This window comes from Pygocentrus nattereri, chromosome 28, assembly GCF_015220715.1.
Source record: "Pygocentrus nattereri isolate fPygNat1 chromosome 28, fPygNat1.pri, whole genome shotgun sequence".
Classification (NCBI taxonomy): Eukaryota; Metazoa; Chordata; class Actinopteri; order Characiformes; family Serrasalmidae; genus Pygocentrus; species Pygocentrus nattereri.
In genome coordinates this window covers 18,729,122-18,750,315 of record NC_051238.1, presented here as the reverse complement: position 1 = coordinate 18,750,315, position 21,194 = coordinate 18,729,122, and the positions used below count along the sequence as shown (strand labels likewise).

General features: G+C 39.0%; 1 protein-coding gene across 1 annotated transcript; it reads right to left on the bottom strand.

The window, feature by feature from the left end:
* Positions 1-10: 10 nt before the first annotated feature.
* sort1b (sortilin 1b) lies at positions 11-19,549 on the bottom strand. The gene is made up of 20 exons (XM_017722008.2): positions 18,985-19,549; positions 17,279-17,338; positions 16,113-16,186; positions 15,843-15,945; positions 15,405-15,566; positions 14,942-15,015; positions 9,925-9,974; positions 9,538-9,665; positions 9,228-9,372; positions 8,686-8,841; positions 8,340-8,446; positions 7,377-7,479; positions 6,376-6,547; positions 6,065-6,255; positions 5,614-5,803; positions 4,925-5,041; positions 4,645-4,753; positions 4,352-4,470; positions 3,014-3,143; positions 11-2,778 (listed from the first exon to the last, which is right to left on the bottom strand). The coding sequence occupies exons 1-20, from the start codon at positions 19,207-19,209 to the stop codon at positions 2,764-2,766; spliced, it is 2,430 nt and encodes an 809-aa protein (XP_017577497.1). The 5' UTR covers positions 19,210-19,549; the 3' UTR covers positions 11-2,763.
* Positions 19,550-21,194: the final 1,645 nt, after the last annotated feature.

The following is a 21,194-nucleotide window of genomic DNA, read 5'->3' as shown; positions in this document are numbered from 1 at the left end:
GGACACTTTGATTTGTCAAACAGATTTTTTTTCCCCAAATATACAGAGTGAAAACAGCTGGTACAAAGATGATGCAGGTATATATTTACAGAGCCTGCATGAATGACTATTATATACAGTAATTTTTCAACACCAAGAAAAGTGACAGCTCTCAAAGCAGAAAACTTCAAGTAGAAAACCCCTTTAGTCTGAGCTTGTGCTGCAAGCAGCATCCCCAGTGCACCCCAAACAAGATATGATGTATTTGTTAAATTAGCATGCACAGGAGTACTGTTGTGGGATCTAGAAGATATCAAAGTTTATATGTTTAAACATATTGCCAAAATCTCAAATTGCTGTAAATCTGCAAAGCAGCAGGCTAGATCGAACTTCACCATAGGAGTCCTTCCATTTTTACACGTGGCCTGTACTGAAAGACATTCAATCAGGCAGACCAAGTGACAACTTAAACAGTTCCAACACCTCTGGTTACCAAGTAATCTCCAAAGAAATTAGATACACATATCTGCTTCTTCTCTGTTAATTATTTAACAAGATGAACTTTATGGTTCTTTCTGAAGGCACACACCTTACCTTCATGGTAGGCACTTGAATGAACACATTAATATTTTTTTACTGATTACTTCTCTCAAAGAATAAATAAAACCCATTCAAATTGAACAACTGAGGCATAACTGCCATATATTACAATTGATTGTTGTAGGATTTAACAGTAAAAAATGAGTATAACAGATTTATAAATGGGTTTCTGGGCATTTGTAGTCTAGATAGTTTTATATGACAACTAAAAAGGGGCAAGTAACAGAACTTTGTAATCTTAATCTATATGAACTATAATCCACAAGTTTATATTCCAGACCTCAGGGACCGCCAGCCAGTCCAGTTTTATTCTGTTCCAGTTCTGGGCACTCAAAATGCTGTAGATGGTCGGGCAACATTCTCAAAGTACTCAGAACAGTCATAGGACCATCGTATTTCAGAGCCTTGCTCATAAATGGCTGCTCCAGTGATTCTCAAAACATTTCTGGTGGCATTTTGTCATATGCCCACAGATAAGACCGGTGATGACTGTGGCAAAATTTAGGACCACATGAAAACTTCAGGCTACATATTTTCAGATTTTCCTAGCAGGATAAAACCACAAAACCAAATATTAGATTTTTCAACATCACGAAAAGAACATGCCCACTTACAGTAAACAAAATTTCAAAGCCATCAAAACATGTACATAGTTAAATTTGTCTACCAACAATGCTGAATTGGTTCAACAGCAATAGGATTGAAATTTTCTGTATTTTTTGTGGTTATTGTGTGTTATGCTATGACTGCATTAAGCAATATCCTTAATTGTGCTGAAGAATTGCAAAATCTGAAAAATGTGGACTGACTGGAGGCCCCTGAGGACCGGATTAAAACCCCTGCTTTAATCTATGAAAACAACACTGACTAAACTAGAACTAAAATAGTGGTAGTTAGAACATCCTTATAAAAAGAGGTAAAGTGTTCTATTGCATTTGAATAGTCAAACATAGAAACTGCAAACTGCATGGGTTTCTTTCCTTAACTTTAGTTAAACACAGTGGCGCGTATCTACAAACACTGATCTCACACGTATTCAAGTTAAGCTCATCTCACGCTGGGATTGTAGTTCTTAGTTGAAACGTTTTGCCTGAACAGTCTCACTTGAAAAGTTAAATATTACTTGTGTGCTTCAAGCAATACTGGAAATGTTGTAATTACAATATTTCCAACAGAACTTTTCCAAAGGCAGCAGGAAACCTCACATACTTGCCTTATGTTTCACAGTGCAAAAACTGCTGACCATCAAAAACTTTACAAAAATCACTGCCTTCTATAAAATTATTAGAGTAAAATTTCTCTGGATATATAGATATTTATAGATACAAGAACAGCTTTACTTTTCTTTATATATCCTTTCTTACTTCTGTTGGTTCCACTGTAAAATAAATTAACTTCATATGCAAAGGCAGTTCACAAACTATGCAGCCACATAAACTGTCATACTGTCTATTATTCTAACACAGAAGCATGATTTCAGGTTGTCACTTTTAAGAAAAAAAAATGGGATAGTTTATGTGGGTGCCTATATCTGCAGATGCACTGTATCTACACTTGGTATTGCTGCTTTAATAAGATCCTCCAATCACAAAAAAGCAAAAAAAATTTTCTGATGATCATATTTAACAAGAGAGGGGTGTGGCAATAGGGTAGTCAAAATATATAATGCCACAGAACAGTTCATTTGTCCATCTAATATTGCAGTGATGTGATTCATTGGTTTCCCTCTGCTAGCTTCAAATGTTAATAACCATTCATGATGTGATTTTGAACTGTGTACATTTCTAAAAGAGGGGGATTCTGTATAAGTGCCGTAATAGTAACTCACTGCAATTTCATCCAACAAAGTATTCTCCAATTAAACCAATAAGATCTAAGCTCCCCAGGCAAGAAAGAATTGACATTCTCTAAGCTGTAGCTGTTTAAACACTGGCCTGCCACGCTGCATTATCTGGTTGATCGAGTTAATCTATATCTACATTCATTAAATACCTTTATAATGGGAACAGTGTAACTGCATTTCACTCCACGGGAGAATTAAGAACTAAAGCAGTGTTTCTGAAGGATTGCAGAGCCTGGGGGCTTGGTTGTGCTTTCTAGCAGGAGCATAAACCGCAGCAAAGATGCCTGAGGGAAAAGGAGATGGAGATCTCCCTTGTTCCTGCTGGTGCTGAATCATCGCTGTTATTCCAGGAGGTCCTACAAAAAAACCAAAACAAAACAGTGTCATTTACTCAGATTGTTTTTTGGAATGCTTTGCATACATGTGAAAAATTCAAGATGAAGATAATGGTTCTGAGCTTCCTGGAAACAGCTTTGCATGGATGGGTCTTAGCAGTGTTCTTACCCCATTACTAGAAAATTGTTAGTCAAGTCCATTTTTAGCGACAGTTCTTAATGTGTGATGATTTGAGCTTAGTGCACTTAACTGTACCTCATCTGAATCATCATGGAAGCCGATCTTGGCATGTCCAGCCACATCTGTATCCAGAGCTTCGTCCATTCCTTCTATGCCATTAGCCTCTGCATTGTGCTGCAGAACCGAGTACCTATGCACCAGGAACCTGCAGTACATAGAAAAGGCAGCTTCTTTTAATGACCATTACAGTACCCTCACACACATTTACTCCAAACAAGTAATCAATCAGGTCTAGGGCCCCCAAACAGTGGGGAAACAGGAAACATTCATCCATCATCATCACTAACCACATAATCCAGATAGGATCACGGTGGAAACAGAAAACAAGTTATCAAAATTTCATCTTTTTTGTTTTTTTGAAAGCAACGAGTAAAACCAAGACTACTCCCTTTTTGGCTATACTTCTACAACCACGTTCAGATTGGATTCATTCATCAGGAGTTTGTTGATTTCACAGCAATGAAATTACTGTGCAAGTTTTAGTTATTATTTAGTTTATTTCCCTACGTTTGCATCACATGTGGCCATATGATAATATTGTGAATACAAGTAATGCTTTAGCTGGGGCTGCCTATTTAATCAGCCTGTGGGATCTCGCTTTACTGATTGACTTTGCCCCCCCCCATATGCTCTCCCAGTGTAAAGAGGATCGAGAAGTTCTAACACTTGGTCTAAGACCAAGTATCTCCAAAGCATCTGTCGTTTTGTAATTCAGGAAGTGTTCGAAATGGATACACACAGTAGGAGACTAAATACGGCAAGCAGTAGCCATCAAAAAGATAAGTATATCAGGACGGGACTAAAATTATCACACCACCACTGAGTTCAGTGGAAAGGTAATTTTCATAGGGGAGTAGACAGACATGATTAATCCATATAGAAATAAAAACATCAAGCAGCATCTGTATACGAGAAAATTACTCCTAGACCCCATCCAAACTGGGCTTGAAATACATTTGCTTTTAATTTACTGCGCACATTATTAGGGACCAGGACGAGAAGGACAGACAGAAGTTGTGACCATTTGTTTGTTTTTTTAAAACAAAGAAGATATTAATATCTCAAATCTTGCAGTGGCCGAATGATCTTGAAAATGATTCTGAAGTCATTAAAAGTGGGTATAATCTGTTCACAATGTTAAATACTGTTATCTTTTGATGCAGTTGATAAAACGAAAATGTTTTTCTGGTTTTTCATTATAATGAAATCTGTGGATGGACGAACAGACAATCATACAGATAGACAGACTGACGGCGTGATTAGAATAGACTATATGCATTTTATGCAGGGATTTACTAATAAAGTATCCACAATTATACCAGAGCATATTTTTTTTGAAGAGAAATAACTCGCCTTCCTCCACAGATGTACTTCTTCACAAAAAGAACACCAGCTATACAGCTGATGAGTAGGATGGCTACGACTGTCACAATAACAGGGGCAGAGTGTGAGTGTTTCGTCTCGTCCTGCTTCTAACAGGGAAAAAAAAAGGGAAAACATTTACATCAAATAAACTTTATTGCATTAGTTTCCAGTGTCTCATTAAGTGATACATTTATTGCTGCTTTCCTTTATTCATAAACACATTCACTCACCCACCCACTCAGTCACATTCCTGATGGGTAACACTGTTATGGCATTCTCACCTGCAGCTCTGGTTCCAGTAGATTGCTAACACATTTTGATCTCACATCAATGACTTTTCTTTGAGGTTCTTTGCCTCCTTCACACTTATCTCCTGGAATCTTACGATACCTGAGGATAGGAAACAGATTTTATTGCATTATGCTCACCACCTTCATAGACTATATAACTTCCCCTATTTACCTGAGACAAAGGAAGACACTGTGCTCTTTCAGTACATTTCCTTTAGATAATGCAGTGAATTGAGCAGCTATCATATATTATTTATTATTAGTTTATTACCCACTGGTCTGTAGGTGTTCTTTCTTGCCATGAATGCAGATTTCTAGATCGTGGCCTCTGAGCTCAGCTTGTTCCACACACTCTGAGCTGTTTTCTTTTCGGTAGTATCCAAAGTCACTAAGCCAGAGAAAGATGGATAAAGATATTTTAAATCACTTCTACGTAGAATTGAGAGACTAATGATATAAAAAAATTACAATCTGAAAGAGTGCAATTTTTATTTTAGCCTACATAATCAATTGGGAAAATTTAACCTAATAACAGTGAGCTTGAAACACCTAGAGATAAGAGCAATCAGAAACAAACAACTATGCTGTGAACATAACACACCTTCTACCAACTGCCATTCTGGCACACGATGTGTTAAGCCAGAATGTGGCGGAAGAGGATGTGCTGGTTTTCGCAGCGGAAAAAAACAACCAGGCCTGGACCTCAACTTACAGAAAATAATTGCAATTCAAATTATAGTTATGATATTGTTCATAAAATTGCAATGAAAAAATTTGGCCCAAATAATTTAGGAAGCTAAACTGATAAAACTATTATCTTTGTTGAGTTCTTTTATCTACAGGAAGTGAGCAGGGTTTTTTCAACTATCATGTGGTTGTGGCTGCTAAGACTAACAATGCAGCAAAACATGTTATGCAGTTTTACATACTGAATTTTCCAATACCAGTATGAATACTGACCACAGGAAGTCATCCAGCGTGCAGGGGCATGGTGTGGGCTGCTTGCTGATGATGTAATCTCGCCCATTCCAGCACACAGAGTCCTTCTTCAGTCGCAGAAAGTGCTCCTTATAACCAAGCATGCAGCCATCGTTAGGGTCACTGATGTCATTTGAATGTGCCAGCCATGGCACATAGTCTTCATCACCACCTAAAAAGACAAATAGGACAGTGCCTTTAACTTTATACTGTGAGATTCACATAAATCATTAATATTAAGGAGACATGCTCCCTTAAAATTTATATCAAGGCAGTTCAAGTTAAAATTATTTTTGAAAGCTGTTGCAATGTAATATTCACAGACTTTACACCCAGCTATTTTGTAAGTATGTAATTCAACATGGATCGGCACCCACAACTCTGTATGCATTATGACCACAGTAAAAAAAAAACACCTACAAATGACACTCACAGTCACGAGTAAGGAGCTCTCTGAAGTCAATGGTGACAGAGACCCAGTACTGTGTGAACAGATCTTCTCTGTAGCCCCAGATGCTGACGTTCATGGAGCGGGCCCCTGGCTCTGAGGCAAGCCCAGTGAAGTAGAGAGGCTCTTTAGTGAAGTTGTACACATGCCAGCACTGGCCCTCATCTGTGGAAAACCTAATAAACAAGGTAACATTTAAGTACTTGAGCTTTTGACTGACCTACTCTCACACCTACAACTAATATTAAACAGTGGCTCTTCAGCCAAACAGCCACTTAAAAATCAAGTGCACTCACTTGACCTGAGAGATGGGCATATTGGGTTTGTGCTCCACAGCAACCAGCAGGCCTCCTGAGTCCAGGATGGCATAGTGATGGGGGCCCTCAAGTGCACGCAACCAAGTGTATCCACCGTCATCAGAGACATACACGTCTGGAGTCAATACTGAGATGGCATCACCCACGCTACCTGTGAATGGAAGAGGAGTATTGAGGCCAAAGAAACTAATACAAACACCTATTGGCAGTGTACTTGTACTACAGTACTCTACTGTCATGATTAATATGCACAGTGGTAAATATTGTGCATGTGCTTAATGAGTACCCCTGCACTATTCAATGTGTGTGACAGTGAGACAGTTTAATTCTTATTAAGGCCTTTATTTGTAAAATGTAATTTTAGACCATTTTAAGACTTCTTAAGAACCTGCAGATGAGCGAAACCCCATGTGAGCGCTGAAAACAGAGGGTAGTAGCACAATGATATCTGGAGGCTCCCTCCAAAAGAAGTCCACTCATGCAGGGGATTAACTCAAGGGAGAGTGGAGTGAGGAGTCAAGAAAAACACTCGAGATTTATCAAGAGGCACAAGCAGGCTACTCATTGTTTATGTTAGAGTGTCAACATATCTATCATTGTAAGGATGAATGAGACGGTCTTTTCTTGAACGTTTTTTACAGATAAACTGCCATTTGTAAATACAGGGTAAGCTGACCAGAGATAAGCTAGTCTATTTTGTAAGCAGAGCTCAAACACTATTTAGACTTATTACGTGTTGATACTACCTATCCATTTCTGTGTTAGACTTAGCAAGAACAACTGACAGGATGGACGTGATCCCGGGTGCAGAATTTGGCTTGTAAAACAGTAGCAGCTCACCTACATCAATGTCTGCTGACACTGTTTGCATAAGAGGTGGTGAGACTTTAAACATGTGCAGTTTATCAAGAATTGTCTATGTGCTTATGTGAGTGTGTGCCTGTGAAAGAGAGACAGAGCATGTTAACTCTGGATAGTACCGTGAGCAATTATCAGTCCCACAGCATTGGGCTCACTCAGAGGCAGCACTGGCACATTCACCTTCATGGAGATACTGTAGGATGCATGGATATGTAGACTACACTGCATGGAGTAAACAAACAACAGATTAATACACATATCAGGCATAATGGAAATTCAAAAGCAAAATCAAACCAAAAAGTACACTTTCAAAACAATCAACACAGAGATAACACAGTCACATCTTTCCATAGTACTGTGAAGCTGATGTTTTTGAAACTTTGCGCTTGTATTGGGTCACAAGGAAGCTGCATCGACGTGTATCAATATACTTTTACCACTCATGCTTGCATATAGTCATATGCCACAGGCAGCAAGCATATATAAAGTGCTCTGCGAATGAAAATGGTAGGAGCACACTGTTGTCACATTAAAGCTTTGGGTCTTTTTTTGCTTTCTGTCATAAGCAACATGTCACTAGAAGCATGTACAAAGTACTTCAAATATGCTCCCCTTTGCTACCATGTTGCATTGGCTCAAAAAAAGCCTGCTTGAGCCGAATTAATCAGTGACAATCAGAGTGATAATCTAGCTGACAACATGGATCACAACCAATTTCAATAAGATATGTGTGTCCAACTAAACCTAATTAATGATATTAATAAATCTGTTCATATGAAAGGTAAGAGCTCACTGGATCACATTTAAATATAGAACAAATAACTTCTTTGTCAGTGTTCTAATATTTTGATTAAAATTTCATTATGTATGCAATAATGTACATTTACATAAATTTGTAATTTGCTGAACAGTAATACTGAGTGAAAGTGGACTGAAAATATTCATTGTGGGTCGCAAGACAAATGCTACTTTTACATGTAGGTCCTGGCATGAAAAAACTTGGGGGCTCTAAAGTGACTTTTTTTTTCTTATTTTAACAGTGATTGACACACAATTTCGAATTCCCTCATACTGGCCCTCACCGCATCTTTATCTTTAGCTGTTGAATCACACTTGCTGTTCTCTGGTTTCTTCAGGGGCACCCACTCTCCTCCTTGGTCGAATGACACCACAGTCTGCACGGAGCCATCTACATTGGGAAAATTCCAAAGAATGCCAATATAATCAGCTGATCATTGGCAAGCTCAGTCAATAACTGAGTTCAGGTAGGATCTGAGATAGTAGCTCTGTGCTGAACAATCACAGCACAACAATGCATTGTGCATAGGTTTTCTAGGACTGAAACTTTTAAAGATTCTACTATTAAAGAAAGAAAACAGAATGTTTAACATATATCAGTCGTCCATCTTGTATAGCAAGTAGCCTTACCCTCGGATAGCACGCTGGTCATGAAGACTCCTCTGAGTGAAGTAACATTGGTGAAATCATTGTCACCTCCTGTGGCTGTGTACAGGTGGTGCTCCAGAGACTTGGAGTACACCATGCCCCTGTCATCTGACACATAGATGGTGCCAAAGCCAGTGTCTGAAGACAGAGAGATGATATATAGACTTTAAAATGCATAACAAAGGAAAATGCAGATGGTGTATTGTCAAAAACATACAGTGCTGTTAGTATTAGATTCAGTTAACTGAATTGGTAAGTTACCATTTACCTTACAATAGGAAAGCAAATACTTGAATATTTTATGTAGCGGTGCACAATGATATCAGATATATATGGGTTTCAACAGATATTCACTTAAAAAAATATATGACAGATGCTTAGATATATCCAATATCTGTGTTGGCAGGTAAGTGCTTGAAAAATATTGGTCCAGTATCAGTGCATGCTTAATTTTATGGTGTCTGAAGAGTACAATTAGATGTGCCTGTTCAGAGATAATATAAGGTTATACATGATAAACTTACCGCCTGGTTCATCCACATGCATAAAGACCACGTCATCATTAGCTGCCAATATTGAGTAGAACTGCTCATGTCCTACTGGCGGAAGCTGTGCCATGTTCCACTCCTCACCCTGATCCACAGACACATGGATCATTCGCATCACACCCTGAGAGAGACATATACTGTTAGGCCCAGCACACATTTACTCAAATACAAACCACATAACAGCCCTGATTTCAACACATTATACATACAGTGCAATATACAAACACCCACATACACACACTATCTTATCACATCTATATAACATCATGATCGGCAGAATGCTTACCGTTCCCATCATAACAGATGCAAACAAAAAACGGCCACCGATCCCAAAGGAGTAAATCTTCTCAGCGATTGTCTTAAATGTGAGACCATTGTCTACTGTCTTCCTCAAAGTAAGAGCGCCTCTGTCATCTGAAAAACAGAAAAATAAAGTGAGAAACATTAAGAGAAATATTACTTCCTGATCGCGTTTTGAGGTATACACACACACACACACACACACAATTTGATACCTGGCTGTAAAGTTAAGATAGCTCAACACTAATCAATGCATTGGCCTGATAACTGGAATAACTAAGCACACACAACATATTCCAACAAGGAAGACAATGGCACTCATTCCCATCACACCACCCTTTAGGTCAACACTGGTGTAATAAAAATTACTCACAGCAGGAGCCATTCCGGTTTGTGGAGAAGAAGAGGGTATTGTCTCTTCCCCTGTGATAAAGCACATAGCAAAATGACTGATGTTAGACACATAATTTAGTTGTGGGTAATGGGAAAAGGTTATTTTGTTTAGTCAAAATGCATGTGCTGGTGATTAGACATGTTAAGTAACTAAAAAAAGCTTGCTTCCAAAAAAGTTGTTGAAACTGAGAAATTTTGTTGCTTTTTGAAGCTGCCCATTTTGAATTTGATGCCAGCAACACATTTCAAAAAGGTTGGGACAGGGACATGTTTATCACTGTGCTGCATCACCTCTTATTTAACAACACTCTGTAAGCATTTGGGAACTAAAGAGACCAACTGCTGTAGTTTTAAAAGTTAAATTTAAAGTTAAAGTTCCCATTCTTGCTTGACACAGGAGATCAGCTGCTCAACAGTTTTGGCTCTATTGTATCATATTTAAACATTTTTAACGTGCCAAATGTTTGAGGGACAGGTCTGAACTCTTTTACTACGAACTATGCTGTTGTTATCTATTCAGAATTGCCAGTTTGGCATGGTCTTACAGTAAGGCTTTCTCTGAAAAAGATGTTACAATATGTGTTGCTCCATAGCCTGTATATATTGCATTAATGGTGCCTTCCCAGATGTGCAAGTCATTCATGCCATGCGCACTAATTTCCCAGATGTGCAAGTCATTCATGCCATGCGCACTAATGCAACCCCAAACCATCACAGATGCTGGCTCTTGAACTGTACACCCAGGGGATGCAGTGTTCCTGATTTCCAAAAAGAATTTCAAATTTTAAACATCGGACCACAGGACACTTTTGCACTTCACCTCAGTTCTTCTTGAATTGTTGCCCAAGCAGCCTCTCTTTTTCTATCCAATTTTACTGACTTTCTTCCCATTAACCTAATTAGTTGTGTGATGTTCCACCAGGTGTTTTAGCATTACACAACTTTACCAGTCTTTTGTTGCCCCTTTCCTATTTTTAAAATATGTTCCCGGTTTCAAATTCAAAATGGCCACAGTTTTCAAAAAGGCAATAAAATTTCTGTTTCAACATTTGATATATCGTCTTCAAGCTCTTCAATACAGGATTTACATGATTTGCCCTTCACTGCAATCTGCTTTTAATTTACACTCTGCAAAGTATAATTAAAAACAGAATGCAATGATGTGCAAGATGATTTGTTTTTTCATGACATTACATTGAATTCAAAATGCAGAACAGTATCCATATACACACTGGGAAGTGAATGGCATTTTAACAGTGTTTACATACTACATCACACACATTTATTACAAAACAAAAACAAGATTTTCCATGATATGGGCCTATGAGCAGTGTACATCAAACAGTTGAACACCCTTAATCAAATTTAGCAAATAAACTGTAATCATCAATCATTAAAATGTGCAGAAGTGTTTTCTCTTAACTTATTTTCATTTTGTGTCATTTGATCAGGAGTGAAATTTTGCATTCGACTGTACACTTTAAAGCTTAAAGTTTTAGCTTTTATTTAGGGGTGAAACTACTGTGCACCATCTGTTAGGCAAGGCATTCTGCAAACTAGGCAGCTTCATTGTGTAGATGTAGATTACATTCAGTTCACTGTTTCCTAACTGTGCAGTTTAGTCTGTTCCAACACTCACCAGCTAAGTAACAAGATCTTCATTTTTAAGGCAAGTTTTAAAGCAAGGGCATTCCAGGGCCATAAACACTAACAATACTATGTTTCTTCATAATTCATTCAAAGTAGTTCAATCATTAAGCCATTTGCAAAACAAAAGACTTTTTTCTTTGTAGCAGTTTTGCTCTAGCTTAAACTTTTCTGATGGAGTGTAATCGTATTTCTCAGATTTGCTTCTGCAACACTGTCTCTAATAGTCATCTTCGCATGCACCACTGGACTCAGTTAACGTGGAGGAAGCATGGTAACTCAAGCTGATGTCTTAGCACTGAATAGCAGGAAAGTCACGTGAGCCTTTTCACACACCAGGGTGTCAACTTGCTCTCTTCAGTTCTTTGTATCTGTCACCCAGAGCTGACTACCAGAGTGCGAGCCACTTTCCAAGAAACCAGGTGATCTAGTCAAGGTCAGGTGAAACAGTCTGAGCTGGTTACAGTGGTGGCAAGATTGTTTTTTCCTGCTTAACACCTTCAGCGCTGATGTGTACACATACACACTCACACACAGAGTAAACCTACTGTAAAAAAATCCTACCGCAGTCCTTTTGTTCCACACATAAGCGAAACTAAAACTGAGCAGTGAAGTCACTTTACTTTAGTCAAATATTAATTGCGCAGCCACATTTCTTTGAAGGTTTTAATGTGCCTCCTTTCCAAGATAAGTTACCTTTTTATAAATAAGTTACTGTGCTATGCGCCCAACCCCCAGGCCCTGATAACGGCTGTGAGAGCCGGGAGGAAGGTGGGGCACAAAGACAAAACCCCGCAAGGATGGCGGGGAGAGAAAGAGAACTGCTAGAAAGTGGTGGACGGCACATGAGTCCAGAGACCCGCCTCCTGTTCAACAGCGAGGACGCTGGACTACACCTCACGTTCAATCCAAGTGACCGAGCTGGGACGCAGGGGCAATGACAGGGGGCAAAGCAACAAGCTCTTTGTCCCTTTCTGCTCAGGAAGAGGTACATGAGTGCATTTAAAAGAGCAGAGAGAGAACAGAGTGAGAGGAAGAGGGATGAAGAGCAGCAGCAACCGGCTGACGAGCTGAGATCCTTGTTTCTGGAGAAAAGGAATGAGAAGTCTAGCTTTGAAGCCACTGAAAAGTGGCCAGCTTTAGTTTGGTTGTGCTTTGTTTGGTGAAGGAAAATACAGTTAACATGGTTGCTGCAACTGTTAACCCTGCTTCCAGCATTACTCCTGAGCCCTGGGTAGCACAGGAAGTGCTGCAGTGGTACTGTAACCCAAGCACTGGGCGCAGACACATCAAAGGAGGAGGCAGGGCTTGGAACTCACACATTGTCAACCACATCCTCATGGGTTCTCCCTCTCTCTCCAACATCCTCGTGGGGTTTCTACCTAGCGGGGTTTCATCCTCGCTTGGGGTTCAGGCCCCACCTTCCTGCCAGGTCTCACGGCCAACATTGGGGCCCAGTTAACACGCACATGGCACAGTTACACTTCAAGACAAATGGAACACAGTGTAAAATATTGACATAGTGATGTAGTGAAATAGTGACGTGAAGAAGATGTGATTTGACGGATTGCAAAATCGAGAAAGAGAGAGAAACTAGCGAGGGACGACCAGAAGACAGCGTGTCTACTGTAAAATGAAACTAACCAGCACAACATTAATGCTTCAGCAGCTCAGCAGAAAGCACCCACAGAGCAGACTCAACACACGATAACGTTAACATTAGCATTTAGCATAAATCAACATGAGTCAGTCTAGTTAAGAACCTAAATCAATTTGGCAGCTAGTTATGTTGTCCCTAAGTTAAGATGTACTCAAGAACATAACCACAGAAAATAAAACGCTACAGTCAATTTCTTAAAGCCTGAGCTTCAGTCGTATTACTATGATCATCTCACACACACACACACACACACACACACACACACACACACACACACACGAACATGCACACATACTAGTAAGCAAAATATCAGGTATAAGCAGTAATTGCAGCTTAAAATTCACCAAACCAATACAGCAGGTATATTCAGTTCTGTTTGATTGTAATGAGTATGATGAGCAAGTGTATGGCAACCCTTCAACATAGTAAATAAATGTGCATAAGGCAATCTTATGAACTTACAGTATGATATTTAGACCTAATAATAATAACAAAAACAACAACAACAATAATGTCCTAGTTTTAGGTTGTATGCATAACTTTTTTAAAGTAATGTGAAATTTATTCATTTTAATTTGTTTATGTTTGCATTTCAGACAACATTTTCTTAAAAACTCAGATAGAAATGTGGCACTTAAATAAACTAAATGGGTATAGATTGAACAGATAAGATTTGTGTATGCAATTTAAGCAATAGAAATGTTGGTTTTTCTAGGAAGGAAAAACTCATGCCTTACTTTCTATTTTGCTTATTATTGCTCTTTAACAAAGAGAAAGTATTTCTTATCCGATTACTCGATTAATTGAAGGAACAATCGAACAGAATACTTAATTACTAAAACAATCAATAGCTGCAGCACTGCTTCTGGATCAGGCTAACATGAGCTACAGTAGCAATAAGAAGTAAAACCGTGTTACATGGGCCTCCCCAATCACATCCTTGAAAATTCATCTTTTGCAATGCACTCACATTTAGGCCCTCGTTTTGAATACGTAAAATTAAGTGCATCCTCACAAACACAAGCAAAACCGTTACATTTTACAGTCCCACTGAAACATAAAAGTGGCACTTTGTTGAATTATTAGTCTGTATGTTCCTCTATCTTTCATTTGCGGAAGCGCAGGGTTCCTGAATAGTGACTTCAGTATTTGAATACTGGCACTCTGGAGAGTCCCATCTCTAGTTAAATTAGACATCTAGCTAGTGTAAATGCAAAAACAAGGCATAAACACAATTAAACACAACTTAACAAAAGCTTAACAAACCAGTCTGAGAACTTTCAGGGGGTGGCTCTAATTTTCAAAGGAGCACAACTGATGAACATTACTTAGTCCAACACTCCCAGCCAGCTATGCCAATGGAATATGAAACTGCTTAGCTCTGTAAGTTTTGTCAGACTTAAATTGGTCATAAACATTCCAGACATCCTATGGTAAAATGCCTTTACCCCACTTTTTACCCAGGGTAAACTATTCTAACCGTATAGGGATTTAGAGAGATTGCTGTTAAAACTTTCTGAATAGACATGAACCAATTTCGTGAAAGTGATACAGAGCTTCCTGAGACTTCGCAAGGCTGTGCTGAGCTGGAAGGTGCACAAGATGACTCAGCAGAAGGTATCACCTTGGTGCTATGGCAGCCATATTGGAGTGTTTATTGCTGTAAATGAATAGGTCAGTAGCCTCTTACCATTTCACCACACACACAGTGTCATGGATGTTCCTCCATGTTTCACCAAAGTTCTCAGAAATCCAGAGGTCATTCTGAAGTAATGCAAAAGATAAAGAGAACATGTTGATACACTAGAGCTCACAAATAGCAAGAACAGGAAACACTAATCACAGAAGTAAAAGTCTAAACTTCTACCAAGCTTTATCAGTTTTTTATTCTGCTTTGTTTATGCTTTGTTCATGTTTGTTTAGGCCCATCACCAATACACTGATCACATGTTTGGCAGCCACAATTTCACACAGTGATACTTAAACAAGCACCTGGTTTTATACATTATAGTGGATATTGTGAATTATGAATCAGATAAGAGCAAAGTCCAAACTCCAAATACACTCAATAAAAAAGGAACAGGTATATACACACTATAAACACTGAACAGTAAAACAGTAAAACACTGTTTATCGTGCTTTCTCTCTCTCACCTTGGTGCTGACAGCCACAAGTACGTTGGAGTTTTGAGGATTGTACATGATTTGCATCTGTGGGCTGAAAGGAAGGTCTGAATGAGTGAAGCTCTTTCCGAAGTCTTTGGAGAGGAAAATTCTATAGCCACTATTTCCATACAGATCTCCTGCAAGAATCACCTAGAAGAAAAATGAGAAAAGACATACACAGCAGTGAAGAAAACATATCATACCTAGACAATCCACAGAATACCAACTGTTAATAGCAATGCTACAAATCTTCTGGCATGTTTTTGTCTCAACTTTTTTAGCACAGTGGAAGTTATTAAAGCTCCCTGCATGTATAGTGTCTAGTGTCAAAAGAAATGAATATTTGATGAATGGTTGGTGTTAATTAATCTTTAAATAGTCCAGATCAGTTACTGGACATTGGACATTATTAGAGCAACCTCTCACCTTCCCGGATTGCTCAGGGCCAATGGCGATCCCAAAGTAAGTACTGATAAATGTGTTATTGATAAGAGATGTGACATCATCAAATGTCTTTCCATAGTCCTCGCTGATGCAGGAAAAGAAAAGGAAGAGGTATGTAAAAGAGAAAGAGGTAATAACAGAAAACACATTGAACAAAAGAACAAAATATAAGAAAAATCAGTCATTAAATGGTTATCAACCAAAAATATTCGTAACGATGGACACACAAGACCAAATTCAACTGCAGCTTACCTCCTATAAAGTCTGGACTGGCCAAATTTGAGCATGAATAAAGGCACCTGAAATGTAGTCAGGGCCAGAAGAACCTGGGAAAAGAAAGGAAACACTTCAGCATCAAGCATAAACATCATTTACACTGCCAAGGACTACAATCCCCTACTAGACCAACAAGAGAGGCCCACCTCCTCATGCACAGTGGACATCACCAAAACTCCTGTCCAAGGTTTTCCTTCTACATATTTACACTCAATATGTGAAACCCCAGTCATAGTCCGCACTCTAAGCTAACTGTCATGGCAAAATACTGAGATTTCTGAGTCAAAATACATTGTCATTCTCATTCATGACCTCTTTTGATGAAGACGGCCTACATGATATATGTATAGAATAAAAATGTAGTGAGGCATAAACAGTATTTTAAATACACTTATTTCATAAAGTTTCTCAAATTATTTGGTAGAGACTTGAAACCTAAAAACATTACCAAACATATGACCTTCGTACAAAGTCCTATAGGTTTAAGTTTCTATCTGTTTCGTACTTCTTGAGTTTCTCTGCGCTAAAACGTCCTTATTATTAAAGTATGTTCCATGAAGAAAACAATTTAGCTTTCTAGAACTCTTAAGCAGAACACATGGAAAAAACACAGCATGGAAAACAAAGCTCAATCCAGTTCTCACTCAGCAATGTGCCACAATGAAAATTCTTGGCCAATCCCAGTCAATTTTACTTTATCTCTAAATCTGCATATGACCATGCCAATACCATCTGAGCTCACCTAAACAGAAAAATTAACAATAATTGAATAACTAAATCATGGTTAGCAGAGTTTCTATTAAGATGAAAGTGTAACTGTCTCTGAGACCCAGCTGCATAAAAAACAGGTTCTGAGCAGTGACTACTGAACAGAGGATAACCTCTTAATGGCCAGGGCCCACTGGTGGGACCAAAGTTTTATTACACACTTCTATAACATAAGAATAGTTTGCATTGAAATCTCTGTAGTCACTGAATAATAACCCTTGTATGTAATAAAGATGGTTAAGTAAAGCCTCATCACACCAGCAGTAAGAAAACTAACACTGATCTCATGATTTTAAGCAATTATCAGCTGATACCAATGAACTTAAAAAGATATATTAGTGTAACAACAGTGGTATAACACATTTAACACTCACCCCTGTTCCATCTCCAATCCAAGCCAGAGACACAGATCCACTAAGATCATTAAAGACGTACTGCAAGCAAGAACAGAAACCATTAGCTATTCTGACTTTGAGAAGATGTGTCAGACTTGCCGAGTGCAATGTATTAAAACAGAGATTATTATAAAGGAGTACACAGAGACTAAGCAGGGCAGATCATCTTTATTAATTAATGATTCTAATGATTAATAATCCACAGTACAAAAGAGGTTTGTGCAACTATTGTTTCATACATTTGATGCTAAATCATGATAAAAACAATCCTTAAATGGGAATGTTGAAATGAGACGTAAGCAGTCATTCAGAGTTATTTTAACATCAAACAGTGAATTACAGAGAAACATACTATCTCTAATGTCCTTACAGTGGTGGTGGTGACAGGAAGCAGAGGAACCATGTCTACAGTGTAAATATAACCACTATTTTACTATCCAAAACAACCAGTGAAAAAAATACATTTTACATTTAATACATTTTAAGCCAAAACTTAAACTTTTTCATTAAATAATGCTTCACACGTCAGGCAGTATATTCATGAGCATTTCACCCAATCATTTTCTGTGAGGGGCCTTTTTTGGGGGGCATTAAACTCTTCAGAAAATCATCTGAACCTGTCACTGCACCAGGGTCATCCAAACGTTTGTATATGACTGCATGTGTCACATGCTCCTGCAGTTTTACAGTACTAGATCAGAGTAGGACTTTACAGGTTAAAATACTAAAAGTGTCCACATTAAGATGACACTAAAATACACTGACTTTCCCGTTCTAGGCTGCACTTCCTCCTGTGAGGTCAGGACCTGAATCCTCAAATCCCATCAAGTTTCCCCAGCAGTCTCAATTTGATCAAAGATTACATAACAAGCACTGGAGCATCAGTGGCTGATATCTGTGCTGCTCTTAGGACCGATACAGTGGACGATACAGGTCCTACTGGATTTGGACGGTGACCGTGCTGGGGAATTGTAACCACTGCGTCTCATGAATGCATAATCTAGGTCAGACTGGACCCTCAGAAATGGATAAGCAGGTTTTGAAGACCTGCAGTACAGGTTGGGCGAGAAGAGGGCGAGTCACATGAACTGAAAGTTGCAATGCCAAACTTCATCTTCATGTGTAGTTCATGCTTCCGTAATGAAATGGTGAGGCAAAAGGAAACAAACGCACACTTTCAAAATGCTCTGTTTTAAAGCTCTTTCACCACTGACTCAAGACCTATAGAAAAATGTCTAAAAATGGTCCTGCATGGCTCACAATGGTGATACAATGGGCCTACTGAACTGTTACAAGCCCAGTGTGCCATAAAATCATCTGAATGGTCACTTTCTTCTTACAATCTCATAACCATTAACCAGATATTACCAGTTTCAGCTTAAGGGTGATTAAATGTATTAAAAAAACATCTTTCAGTTCAGAACCGTAAAAAGAAAACCAAAATACATTTATGGAGGACAGGAACTAGGCAGCCCAAACAACGAGACAAACTGCTGAATCCGGGCTCGGAGTCAGGCCACTAAAAGGGCTTCTGGCGCACATTCACTCGAGCATTTTCATTACACAGCAGCGCCATGCAAACACGGCCGATCCACCGTCTCTGTAGTCTCTGAGCTACTGCACTACCGTAAGGAGCCTGAGTGTAAGGTCGATACAAACCGGGTCAGACGAAGTGGAGAACTTACGCTGTGTGTGTTGCTGGACAATTTGGAGTCGTATCCCTGCAGAGCTTTACAAGTGTCTCCTCCTTGGTCTGTGCTTCTTTTTTTAACGTTGTGCTGAACATCAGCTGCAGGTTGGATGCGACTTTTCTCCAATAAGACGTTACGTGATGCCCCAGACTTTATAAAATCTAAACTCAAAGCCACGGGAAACAGAAGAACTAAAATAAAGTGCCGTAGCTGCCCCATTGTTGTCGTTTATTCGGAGTATCAAATTTGTTAAACGCGCATGAAATCCGTGTCGACTCCTTCCACCGCTGCCGCTGACGACGTCAACAAAAACAAAGTGGCTGTGCAGCAGAGCTACGGCTCCTCATCGCTAACTCATCTCAGCTCGGCCGCCCGGGGGGGTTACAGGCTCTCACACGACGCCCTTCGCGCTAATATGACCTACTTTCCAGACCACAGCCAGCAAGGAGGCGAAATTGGTATAATAAAGAACACCCACACGCGTTTATCGCAAAGAGCGATGGATATGTCTTCAAAATCCACCTTAAGCTGGTTAAGCTAACGAAAATGTTTAACGATGCAAAGTATGCACCTTGCAGAGGCTGTGCTCTGATTGGCTGGAGCGGTCTAGGGAACGCTCTGATTGGCTGCTCTCTGCACGTCAAGGGTTAATATGAGCTTGGGCTTGGTTGAGATCGCTCTCTCTCTCTCTGTCTCTCTCTGTCTCTCTCTCTCTCTCTCTCTCTCTCTCTCTCTCAGGTTACCGGCCCATCGTCTGCTGCCAAAACAGAGATTTCTCGCTAGCCAGGAACGTGAGGGATTTCCTAGCATATCAAGATTTTATAAATATATCCTAACACTCCACAAACGAGAAATCTGATCCGGAGTGTTGCTGTGAAAACTTCACAGTGAGCGTCCTGCTGAGCGGGTCCTCTGCGTCCTCTCTGTGCTGGGACTGCACTGCCCCTCGCACAGCGACAGAGGACGAAGATACAGAAACAGAAGAAAACAAAGGAAATGCAGAGCAGTGTATTCATATTTTTATTGTTTACTTAACTTAAATCTAACGTAAAGATACACAAACTGAAGAAAACAATATGAATGTAAAGCAATGTATAAATTATGTATTGTTTAAATCTATTAAAACCTAGTTTAGGTTACAGTATTATATCAATATCGCTAATATTGTGTGTCTTCTGCTAGGGAGTGATATTCGGGCGCACATTAAAGGGCCCGTGTGATTTACTTAAGATGTTTGTGTGGGGCTGTCTACCAAAACATGTCATTTACTTTCACACAACCATTTTCCAGCCTCTCTATATCCTTTAGAATTAAAGAGACTAAAGAGTTTTTGTCACTTTGAGTCCTGATTGATTGTATTGCTCCTTGTGGTGTTTAAAAACTCCAGTAACACTGCTGTCTGATCCACTCATACCAGCACAGTAAATATTAACATGTTTGTGTGTGTGTGTGTGTGTGTGTGTGTGTGGTCAAAACAAAACCTTGTATCTCCATTTTTATTTGTTTTTTTTTTTTCAGTTTTTTTACATAATTTGAAAGGTTGCTTTTTACATTGTGTGTAAATTTCATGATAAATGGACCAAAATGACTTTTTCATCAAACTCGTTTAGTTGAGACCGACGAGGAAAATGTGTTCGCTCATTATGACTTACTGACTGTTTTCTGTCAGTTTCAAGGATCTCTTTTGAAAAGCATATATTTTCCAACAGTCTAAATTATGAAAACCTGAAAATGGTACAGTACGTTAATGATATCTTGCTCAGCTTTGCCAGATGTTTACAATTAGTCCATCAGAGCTCAATTATAGTAAATATCCATTCACCTATGAAACTCACAATTTTCCTTTTATTCATGAATTCCACTTTCATATTTGGAAAAACAAAAAACAACAAATATTCTTCCTCCCAAATCTTATTATACAGGTTTCAGTCATGCTCCAGCTGTGTAGCCAGATTCCTCTGACGATTAGGTTGTGTGCTTGTTTGTTTGGGATTGTGTGCGTGTGTTTGCTTGTGCATGTGATTTGGTGGCAGCATGAGATGTCTCATGACTGTAAATCATGTGATAACTACAGAATAAGACCCTGTATGTGACTCTCACTAAATAATGAGCTTCGGCAGCTAAACAGAATCTCGACTTGTCGAACTCAAACTGTCATTATAAAGCTTCAGATGATGATCCTAGAAACTACAGCAGGCTGGATA